The 11,343-nt window shown below is 29.9% G+C and overlaps 2 protein-coding genes across 2 annotated transcripts; one reads left to right on the top strand and one right to left on the bottom strand.

Annotated features, from left to right (window-relative positions):
• Nucleotides 1-4,230: 4,230 nt before the first annotated feature.
• LOC119679030 (gamma-taxilin-like) lies at nucleotides 4,231-9,203 on the bottom strand. The gene is made up of 6 exons (XM_038091170.1): nucleotides 8,793-9,203; nucleotides 8,540-8,730; nucleotides 8,259-8,468; nucleotides 5,994-6,140; nucleotides 5,189-5,369; nucleotides 4,231-5,126 (listed from the first exon to the last, which is right to left on the bottom strand). The coding sequence occupies exons 1-6, from the start codon at nucleotides 8,862-8,864 to the stop codon at nucleotides 4,275-4,277; spliced, it is 1,653 nt and encodes a 550-aa protein (XP_037947098.1). The 5' UTR covers nucleotides 8,865-9,203; the 3' UTR covers nucleotides 4,231-4,274.
• A 205-nt stretch (nucleotides 9,204-9,408) lies between these two features.
• LOC119679029 (V-type proton ATPase subunit G) lies at nucleotides 9,409-10,265 on the top strand. The gene is made up of 3 exons (XM_038091169.1): nucleotides 9,409-9,705; nucleotides 9,813-9,913; nucleotides 10,013-10,265. The coding sequence occupies exons 1-3, from the start codon at nucleotides 9,624-9,626 to the stop codon at nucleotides 10,181-10,183; spliced, it is 354 nt and encodes a 117-aa protein (XP_037947097.1). The 5' UTR covers nucleotides 9,409-9,623; the 3' UTR covers nucleotides 10,184-10,265.
• Nucleotides 10,266-11,343: the final 1,078 nt, after the last annotated feature.

Raw genomic sequence — 11,343 nt, 5'->3', positions numbered from 1 at the left:
CTGTGTCCTTTTCTTTGGCCATGTTACACTGTTAGTATTTTTCTGTTTCTGTTTTTGCTTTTAATTTTACTTTTCCTTTTCCTTTTATTTAGCTCCAAAAATTGACAAAAGCCACCCCCAACAGGACTTCTACTTGTGCCCTTTTCGTTTTATTCGTTCCTTGTGTTCTTTGCACACTCTCAAGAGCTTTTGCAGCAAATGCGAGTACGGCGAACATTCTTCGATAATTTGTTGTTGTCTCAACTTTTACTATGACAAGTGGCTGCTATATTTTTGTTGTGCTAATGATGTTTGCTTACTAGAAGTTGCTGTTAAGCAGCTCTTGTAGATATGAGATATGAAATATGAAATATGAAATATGAGTAGCAAAGCTGCCAATTTTATTATGCTTAATTTTTCGCGCCTCTTTGTTTTATATTAAGTTTTAAATTTTTTAATTTTCTAATCTCCTTGTTTAATATTTTTCTATTAAAAATATAAATGTATTTACCATAAGTTCTCTGTGTGGTTTATACCCAAAAATGTAAAAAATTAAGGACTTACACTATACATTATAATCCACTATTTTACATATTTTTACTATGTATTTGCTAACAATTTTTCAACAAATTTTTTATTTGTGTATATACTACACTTTTTTATTTACATCGTGCGTTGTACTTTTGTTGTGAAATATGTATGAACGAGTACATATTAAATTCTGCAATTATTTTTCATATATGAGTTGAGCCAGACTGTTTGACGCTGCTTGCTAAAATAATAGCAGAAACCTGTGAGCATATTAATATTTATTATTTGTTTCAATTTTGAAACAAAATACATACACATGTAGATAAATATATTATTTAACTTAGTTTCAATACGTGTGGACAGCGGTTCGAAAATAAGTACATAAAAGATTTATATACTTTCGCTATATTTCAAATCATCACATAATGGTAAAATCCTCGACTTATATTTTAGTTTAATATATATATATATATATATATATATCGCTTTTTTAATAACTTTTATACGCGTACGGAAAAACGTATAACCTCATTGTCTTCTAATCGACGATATTTACTAGCCAAACAATTTCCCCAGAAACAAAATTTAATTTTATTCAAAATAAAAATAGGCGCTCGCATTCAAATTAACTTGTTCAAGACATGCACACACATACTTTTGTATGTGGCTTGGTTCATTACCATTTAGGGAAAGCGTTCTCATATGAACCTTCTTTTTATTATGAAATATTTCTTGAGGGCTTTAATTGCTGCCTGGATGTCAATGAAAATAGCAACACTACATCTATCCTCGATGTGACTTGCAATTTCCCGACAGGCTTCTCTAAATCCTAGCTTCACCCTAGGATTTTCAGATGGTGCGAAAATACCTGCTCCTGCTCCACAGCTCATTTTCGAGCCATCGTAGTTTGCTTTGAAATTTTTCCTATTCCATTTATTTCTTGAAGGGTATTGAAGGGTTCTTGAAGAATATTGCCTGAAATTTCCTTTCAAAGTCTATGCACGGGTTCAGATAATCCGATGTCATCTTATACAAACAGTTTTGAACTGTACCTAGAATCCGACTATGTCCATATGTTCGTTCCAACCAGACGTCTGTTACTTTTAGTCTTACAGCGCGGTTGCAAACCATGTTTTTTATGTGGAGATTGATAGGTAGTAGGTGTAGCATCATGTTTAGGGCGTCCGAGGGAGTCGTCCTAATAGCTCCTGTGATACCTACACATGCTGTCCTCTGAATTCTGTTAAATTTAACGATATTATAGCTCTTATTCAGAGCCGGCCACCAAACGACAGCACCATACCATACCATAGGATTGGACATACAATTGCCGTGTACATCCAGTAGGTAATATCGGGACAAATCCCCCAATTTTTCCAAACGTCCTTTTACAAGAATATGGTAGAAAGCTACACATGCCTTCTAGATAAGAAGATCAACAGTGTTTTTCCAGTTTAGCTTACTATCTAGCAGAATTTCTAGATATTTGGCTTTTTCCGATAGTATTAATTGTTGCCCGTTTAGTGAAGGCAACTTGAAAGCCAGTATTTTGGTTTTGGTGGTAAACAGCATTATTTTAATTTTTCCTGGGTTAATACCTAGTCCATAACCTGTGACCCAGGTACTTATTTTAACCAAGGCCCTTCCATAATATCCCTTATTACGTTAGGGAACATACCTGACACTAGAATGACCACGTCATCCGTATACGCTACTATTTTCACCCCTATCTTACCTAGAATATTAAGAATATTATTCACGACCAGCAGCCACAGTAGTGGTGTAATAACCCCTCCTTGTGGCGTACCTCTACTTACGTGCTTAGTATGGGTTATGCTGCCTAACTTTGACTGAATAGTCCTTGTTTTTAGCATTGTAACTATCCAATTTTTTAACTCTTCCTCTAAACCTATTCTGGAAAGCGAGTCATGGATTGGTGACATTGTTAAAAGCCCCCTCAGTGTCTAAAAAGGTTGCCAACGAGTATTGTTTAAAATGAATCGATTTTTCCAGAGTACGAATGACCTCATGTAGAGCTGTTTCCGTAGATCTACCCTTGAGGTAAGCATGCTGGGATTTAGAGATTGTTGAAGCTCTATTACCCTCTCCATTGAATTTAGTAGGAATGAAATTAGACTAATCGGCCTGTAATCTTTGGCGGACTCGTGTCCGATTTTGCCTACCTTGGGTATAAAAACGACTTTAACCTGATTCCAACTAAGTGGTACATAACTATATTGAACCATGGAACCACTAAGTATTGCAATTTTTGCAACATGATGGAGAGAATACCGTCCAAACCTTCAGCCACCTGCGATGGTGTGCTTGCTAAGGTGATTGAACCAATTTCCCTAGCATCATCTTCGCAGTTTGGGAAATGAGTATCTAATAGTAATCTTAGTGTCTAAGCAGAGGTTTCAGTTCATGTGCCGTCCTCTTTCTTGAGATAAGAAGTATTAGGACTTTCCTTGGATAGAACCTTGCTGAGCCTAGCAGAGGATGAAGTTGATTCAATTGACTTACAAAATTCCTTCCAGCCATTACTTTTGGTCTCCCCGATAGCTTTCTTATAAGTTTTGAGACAATCCTTATTTTCACGCAAACTATTGTTCTTGTAGCTTGTAGCTTGTAGCTGTTTTTATGTTTTCTGCCTGAGATCACTTAATTCTGAGTTCCACTAAGGTGGAAAAGATTTTTTGCTTCTACTTATTGGACCAGATTTCTTGTAAGCTATATTAAAAGCTTTCTCAAGATTATATATCCTCTCGTCTAGCTCACTAGTAGAATAAATTTTGATTTGTTTTACTTTATTAAGTTCCACCTTAGTTACCCTTGTAAAAATGTCCCATTTTATCTTCTTCGGGTTTCTAAAGGGGATGGTATGATTTGGCTTAATGTTTAAACTGAAGAGAATCCAACTATGATCCGAAGTGGATTTCTTGTCAGATACTTTCCAATTACTAACTACAATGTCTGGATTTTAGATAGAAGTGTTATATCAAGCACTTCTTCCCATCCTCCGAAGTTGTGATTATTAAAATAAGTGCTGTGAAGTCCAAAGTGTAATACAAACAATTTTTTTGTCTATGATTTGCCCAAAATTTTTGTTGCAAAAATAAAATAACAGAACATAATGGGTATAATTATTACACCAAACAATTTTTTGAAATTTAAATTTCATTAGTTATCGACGAAATTCTGTCATTGTTTGCTAGTTTACTTTTAAATGCTGCTCCATATTTCGCATATTTTATCTTAGCTTAAATCTTAAATTGATACAGCGACAGCAGTAAGTGATATAGCGTATCATTTGCTTCAATAGTAAAAATCTTCATTTAAATTAGTTTATTTTTATAAATAAAATTTTTTGGTTTTGGTACCGATATATTATTAATAGGAATATTGATTTAAAAAGAACAAGTTTTTAATGCTTTTCAAGAGCAAATTTGATATTTTTGAACTATTTCTGTGTGACATCTACTAAAAATGTAAAATGTAACGCAATAAACGGTAAAAAGTAGAATTTTATGTTTTATATAAATATCAAATCAAATGTGAACATAAAATTAAAATAACTGAATATTTGTGTTTTATTTTTTTAAAGTCAAACAAAAAATTTTAATATCGTAAAAGTATTTAACAATTGAAAATTAGATTATTTTTTTGGTTTTTTTTTTGTTTTTTGATTAAGAAAAATAATTAAACAAAAATCATGTTAAATGTGTTGTATATGATTATGTATTTTTCGAATAGAAAATGCTATATTAATTTGGCACTGTGTCTGCAATAAAATTAGTGGCAGTTTCTTCAGTATTACTGTTCTCGGCTTCACAGTTTTGCAGCAAGGTCTCATCGACAATCTGAAGGTTATCATCGCTAAGAATAATTTTTTCCACATTTGCAACTAAAGCGTCTGTCATTGAAGCGACTGCTGCATCAATTGCTGAATCCATAATTTCTTTTGCATTTAACTGCATACGTTTAACTTCAGCTGCAATATCATCATCATCATTTTCATCACCAACGTTAACTAAATCATCATCGTCCTCATTTGCATTTTTGTTTAAAGACGAAACAGAATCAGGTGTTGATTCTTTCTCAATAGCTTTCTTCTTTTTTGCTTTGCTTTTCTTTTTGCTCTTGCTTTTTTTGGACTCATCATTAGGCTGCTTCTGTTGTTTGGTATGTGCTTCACTTAGTAGTTGCAATTTAGATTCCTCGGCACTCTTTTGTATGTTAATTTCTTTAATTTGATTCTGTAAGCTAGCCAGCGTTTGTTTCAATTCATCACAATATTTTGTCATTACTTCCATTTTGTCCTTATCAGTTACACTAGTTATTGGCGTTGTCTGTATCGGTGCCGGTTCTAGTGGTAGTGGCGGTAGTACTGGTAATTCAATATTATTATCTCGTAAAGAATTATAAAGGTGGGTTCGTTCGTGCTGTAGTGCACGTAATAGTTTTTGTAGTTGTTCCACTTGTTTATTACAACGTTTAGCATGATCATCACGCTCTTGCTTTTCAGTAGCAAGCTCAATGAGTGTAGCGTTACTCTTTTCCCATTTATGTTTCCATTCCAATGATTCTTTTTCCAGTTTTTTGGTATTCTTGGACATCTATATAAATAATGATATATATTAAATAATTTTCTTAAATAACTTTTGTACAAACAAATTACCTTTTCTAATTCTATTTTGTAGGTTGTAAAAACATCATTGGATTTTTTTAAGGAACTTTGGAAGTCATCATATTTGGCAGTATATAGATTTAGTTGTTCTTTTAACGCAGTTTCTCGTTCTGCTAGTTCCTTCAAAGCTGTTTGCGTTTGAAGTAGTTTTTCTAAAGCAATTTGTTTTTCTCTAAAAATGATAAAAATTCGTTTATTGTAATGAATATATACATATATACATTCATTGCAATATTATGACTATAAGTTAGATATCACTTTTTGTGTACTTGTAAAGTAATTTTTTTATTAATTCAATCCAAAACGCATTAAAACATTTCTACAGAAATTTTTTGTAAAATTGTTATTTCACTTTTAGTGCTAGTAGCAGATACTGTTTTTATTCTATTTTTTTATTATTAGTTGACAATTTGGGTGTTGATTTTAATGTTTATATTTGAACTCTAAGATGAGCAATCTCAAAATGCATTAACGAAGTGCAGGAGTTTGCTCTGTAATTGCATATCAAATTGTTATTAATTTAATATTAAATGTTTTCTCCTAAATGTATTTTATTGACACAAAAATATCTACAAGTTCACTTAAACAAGACATTTTCTATGATTGGCTTAAATAATGATCAAGCCATTAATTAATTTTTATCAAGTTAATGAAGTTTTTAAATAGAGCTTAATAACAACACTTGAAAAAATCGACTTTGAAACACTGCTTATAAAAACATATCAGTTACCAGCAGATACCTAAAGTATTCTTTTTTGTTTTTTAAACACATTTTGAGAACAATCATAGCACTTACTTGATTAATATTTCCTTTTCCATAGCTGATGCTACTTCAACTTTATTAAGTTTTGCTTGATGTAATTGAGATTCTAGTTGTACCTGCTCGTTTAATTTCTCCATTTGTAACTCTCGTGTGCGATATTGATCAGCCAAAAATTTTAGTCTGTAAAATTCGCATTTGTATTATAAAAATCAAATTAAATTTTAAAAAAGGACTTATGTAAAAAGTCTATTTAGATATTTTTAGTTAAAATACAATAAAATTATTAAAATTATATTAAAAATTATAAACTATTAAATTGTTGATATATATATATCAATATTTATATATACACATATCAGAAAAATTCTGCGGTCACCCACAATATTTTTCTTAAATTTCGCACAACTTATTTAATTTTTACTCAAATTGATTTTCGTTTTGTGATTTACTTTAACCAAAGATACAACAATGTAGTTCAAACATAAACAATTAACAGTTTTTCTTTAAAAATAAACACAATTATATGCAAAAGGAACAATTTTAATGCAGAAAAAGTCTGCGATCACCCACAACATTTTTCTTCAAGTTCGCATAACTTATTTAATTTTAACTTAAATTGATTTTTGTTTTCTAATTTATTTTAACCAAAGAAACAACAATGAAGTTCAAATATAAAAAATTAACAGTTATTCTTTAAAAAAAAAAATCAAATACAATTATATGCAAAAGGAACAATTTTAATGCAGAAAAAGTCTGCGGACATTTCTTAATATTTCAATTAAAACAATTAAAATTCACAGAAATCTACAATTTAATAGCCTGTGGGATAACCTCTGCGCTAAATCACTTTAGTGATTTAAATCACTTTGCATGAACTCAACCAGCTTGCAGTAACCTGTGCGTTTATTTTTAGTTATTCTTTCTCGATGACATTGCTTAACATATCCTTACTGGAAATCTAGTGCTGGCGAATCTTATTATCCAAATAAACCCACAAATATTCCGTGGGAATAAGATCTGGTGATTCTGGTAGTGTTTGAAGTTACCTGTGAGAATGGTTTAGCAGCCAAATCCGTACAATCGCTACTCTTTGCTTAGAGTCGTTGTCCTGCTGAAACAAAAAAGTTGCCTCAACCGCTAACATACTGTCATTTTCTTTCAAATTTGTTTTTAGTATATTTAGATACCCATGTTTATCCATTGTATCTTGTATAAATTCAAGATTAGCAGCACCATTATTTGCAATACACCCCCAAACCATTACGCCTCTACCACCATGTTTTACCATTGAAATTAAATTTTGTTTATCATAGGCTGTGCATGATTTTCTCCAAACAAGTTTTTTACCTTTAATTTCATATATATATATATATGCAAAATTATCGAAAAAATAACTCATTTTCGGAACTCCATAGGTTTATTTACATGCGTTCTTGCAAAGCTTAATCATTTTATTCTATTATATATATGTATTATTATATGTATGGCTTCTTTCTTGTAACCCGGGTATAATACTTGCTTTTCTTCAAAATTTTTCGCACAGTATCAGGACATGTTTTTTTTCAAGTATTTCAGCAATATGTTCAGCTAGTTTGGAAGCTATTACTCTTGGATTTCCTTTCACCTGGTTAATGACGCTGCGTCTTTCTCTATCCGACAGAATTGAAGGGCGAACAGTGCGAGGTTTAAAAACGTAACTACTCTTCTCTTTGAAGTTATTTATAACTCTCTGCACATATGAATATTGACGACCAATATCTTTATCAATTTTTCGTTGGTTTACGCCATCTTTTCAAAATTTAACAGTTATTTGTCGTTCATTAACACTAATTTTACGTCTTTTGTTTTCCATTGTAAAAATTTACTGTTTATTTAAAAAAATAATTTTAAATGATTAATTTTTAGACTCTTTAGGAAGTCAACTGATATATAATTACCATTTAATGACACGTTTATGCTTGCAAGCGAATTTAAATTAACGGTAATTCCAAATATTAAGGAGTGAAGACAGACTTTTTTTGCTTTTAAAATTGTGACTTTTGCATATAACTATTTAATTTTTTTTTAAATAATAACTGTTTTCATTTTATGTTTGAACTTCATTGTTGTTTCTTTGGTTAAAATAAATCAGAAAACAAAAATTAATTTGAGTAAAAATTTAATTAGTTATGCGAAATTTAAGAAAAATATTATGGGTGACCAAAGGCTTTCTTTACTATGTGTATTTGATATATAAATATTTAAATGATTTATTACTTTGGTAACGATAAGTTTTATTTTCAATTTAGAACTTCTTACTTCTGTGTCATTTCGACATTATGATCTCTTAACTTCAGATTCTCTTCATTATTTTTTGAAAGTGATTGTGTTATTTCGTTCAGAGAAGATTGAAATTTTAATTGTGTTTCCTTACGTCGTTCCTCTTCATCACGTATTTTTTGTAAACTTTCATTTTTAACTGATTTAATTAATTTTTGCTGCTCTCTGCAAACTTCTTGTAATTTGTCTCTACATAAATAATAAAAAAATTTCATATATATATATATATATAACACACAGTATATTTTATCTGCACTCACTTCATAAGGACATTTTTGTTGTGCTCTCGTTGAAGATTTTCTTTTTCCCGTTGCACTACTTCTAAGTTTCTTGTTTTTTCTTTCAAATCCTGCTTGATACGCCGGCTTTCGCGGTCCGATTCTATATACTTTTTTAACAACAGCTCAAATTTTTGCTCAGATGTTGTAGTTTCTTCTAATGATTTTAAAATCTAACGAATTAATTTAGAAAATATTTTATTTTTTCTTACTGTATTCTGTTTAAATATTTTACCTGTTCTTCAAATTTTAAGTCCTTTTGCTTTTCCTCCCTCGCCTCTCTTTTACTTTTCGCGCTTTTATCCATAACTAAGATAATTTAAATTTATACCTTTTATAAATTTAGTATGTTTTATTTTCAATGTAAAATAAAATGCTGCCGCTTTAAATAAAAAAGTTGCGCTGCCTAATATGGATAAAATTCATGTTTTCAAAATGTGTTTGTTCAATAATCAGCTGTTATCTGTCAACTGTTTGAAACACAATGTTCGAAAACTAGGTAATTTTGATATTCAAAAATGACACAATTTGAGAGAATATTGTTAACCAAAATCTTAATATGGTAAAGCTATTTAAGATGTATTTTTTCCGCTCTCGTTTGCTCTTTTATACTTTTAAAAATAAATTCGTGTACACTTTTCGAGTAAAAATTATTTCTTAAATTTTATATTGACTATTTCGTTTGATCAATTTATTAAATATTATAGAAATTTTTTTTGTTATAACAAAAAACTAAGATTCATGTTATTAAATTTAAATTATTTTGACATTAATTTATTTGCAAAAATAAATTATTATAAAAATACAGAATTTATTATAATATTCCGTAATCAACATGTCAACTGAAGTTACATTTAGAAACTGAGTTCCAAAATTTGACTACCAAGTAACCGATTATTTTTCGATAAGCAATACTCCATACAAGGAGATATGCATAGTTGTCATATGACAATATTATGTGATATATATATTTTTTCTTGCCACTTGGATTTTTCTTCTTGTCTTGTGAGCAGTGCACTAGCAATTATACTTGAAAAAAATATTCTAATTAGAAAATTTAGTAAATATGACCAGTCAAACTCAGGGTATACAACAATTGCTTGCTGCGGAAAAAAAAGCAGCTGAAAAAGTTGCAGAAGCAAGAAAACGTAAGTCTGACAAAATTCACAGTAACTCCATTTTAGTTTTGATCACATGATCGCATATGTGAGTATTATTATTTACACTATGGATGTTTTGATTTTTTAAAAAACAGGCAAGGCAAGAAGATTGAAGCAAGCAAAGGATGAAGCTACTGAAGAGATTGAGAAATACCGCCAGGAACGAGAACGTCAATTTAAGGAATTTGAAGCCAAAGTAAGTTCCTTAACATATACTTTTTACCTTTTTACTTGACCTTCATAAGCATTCAAAAATTTTAATTTTCGTACTAAATATTATATTGTTTTTGTCCAGCACATGGGTTCTCGTGAAGGTGTAGCTGCTAAAATTGACGCTGATACTCGTGTTAAGTTGGATGATATGGAGCGCTCCATTGCATCGCGAAAGGAACCTGTTATTCAGGAAATTTTGCAATATGTTTACAATATCTCACCTGAAATGCACAAAAACTACAAGCAAAAGTAGAATTAACTGACAAATTAAGTTAATGATTGTTACAATAATATATGATAAAACCACAGTGTATATTTTATCTATTATTGACTAATTGTGCATGTATTTCAATTGTTATTGTTTTCAAACCCAAAATGTATTAAATTATATTATATATAAAATTTAATTAGTCAAAAATACAGTATGTAAAATTATGAAATATTTAAATAAAATGTTTTGCCTCCGGGCTGCTTCATTCCAATATTTTTTTCTTATTTTCATTAAGTTAAATTTATGTAATGAAATTTTTCACATAACTAGTTTTTTGCATATAGAACGCAATGTAACGTCGATGCTGGTACAAATAAACACAGTTTATTTTCTTCAAACTTATTAAAATATTTATTGTATATTAAGATTTGATTTTATAAATTAGCTAATGAAATGCACATTTAGTGGCTGATTAAGTGAATTTTTAATTTTGGCATATTTGTGGCTATAAACGAACAATGGTTACATTTTAAATCAGTTGAAAGTAGGCGTTTGATTTCTTCTTCATTTATCTTTTTTACACACCCATCCGCTTTAAGTTCATTATATAATTCTAAAAGACGACGTTATATTATTATAAAGATGATTAAATAATTAATTAATTTACCTTCATATGGTAAAAACAATTTTGTGTTAAAGCTGTTCCAATGTTTCTTGGTTTTTAAACAATCCGATATGAAGTCTTGCGATATAACATGCAAGTGTAATTGACGCATACTTGGATCTCTATGAAATCCAAATTTAAAGTCTTCTAGTTTTAAATGTTTCACTTCAAGGACATCAATAGCAAGCATATGCAATTTATCTAGCAATTGTAAATGGTCCTTTGTTAACTATTATAAATAAAAAGTTTATAATATATGGATTATCTTAATAAATTTTTATATATGTGATTGTGATTAAAGCAATAACACAATAAATTCAGGGATAATGTCTTACAGGGATAATAAATTTTTAAAAACCAGCATCTACTATTATTTCAGTAGAACTTATCCAATATATAGATTCTTTTTTAAATCTACCGCCTTTAAACAATCTTTTTGATTATAAGAGCTTAGTCAATATTTTGTTCTATGAGAAAACATCTATTAACGTCAAGCTTGACGTCATTTTTTTAAATCTCATTGCTTAAAGAATAAACC

Source organism: Teleopsis dalmanni, chromosome 2 (genome assembly GCF_002237135.1).
Source record: "Teleopsis dalmanni isolate 2A chromosome 2, ASM223713v2, whole genome shotgun sequence".
In the NCBI taxonomy this organism is placed as follows: Eukaryota; Metazoa; Arthropoda; class Insecta; order Diptera; family Diopsidae; genus Teleopsis; species Teleopsis dalmanni.
Note: the sequence above shows the minus strand (reverse complement) of the source record. Positions and strands in the feature narration are given on the sequence as shown.

What these genes read in the sequence shown, in the direction of transcription:
- LOC119679030 (XM_038091170.1), bottom strand. Translation starts at nt 8,864, where the DNA reads ATGGATAAAAGCGCGAAAAGTAAAAGAGAGGCGAGGGAGGAAAAGCAA. An exon ending in AACAAAAATGTCCTTATGAA is followed by an intron (nt 8,469 to 8,539) that starts GTGAGTGCAGAT and finishes TTATTTATGTAG; the next exon opens with AGACAAATTACAAGAAGTTT. An exon ending in GAAAAGGAAATATTAATCAA is followed by an intron (nt 5,370 to 5,993) that starts GTAAGTGCTATG and finishes TATCATTTTTAG; the next exon opens with AGAAAAACAAATTGCTTTAG.
- LOC119679029 (XM_038091169.1), top strand. Translation starts at nt 9,624, where the DNA reads ATGACCAGTCAAACTCAGGGTATACAACAATTGCTTGCTGCGGAAAAA. An exon ending in AGTTGCAGAAGCAAGAAAAC is followed by an intron (nt 9,706 to 9,812) that starts GTAAGTCTGACA and finishes TTTAAAAAACAG; the next exon opens with GCAAGGCAAGAAGATTGAAG. An exon ending in TTAAGGAATTTGAAGCCAAA is followed by an intron (nt 9,914 to 10,012) that starts GTAAGTTCCTTA and finishes GTTTTTGTCCAG; the next exon opens with CACATGGGTTCTCGTGAAGG.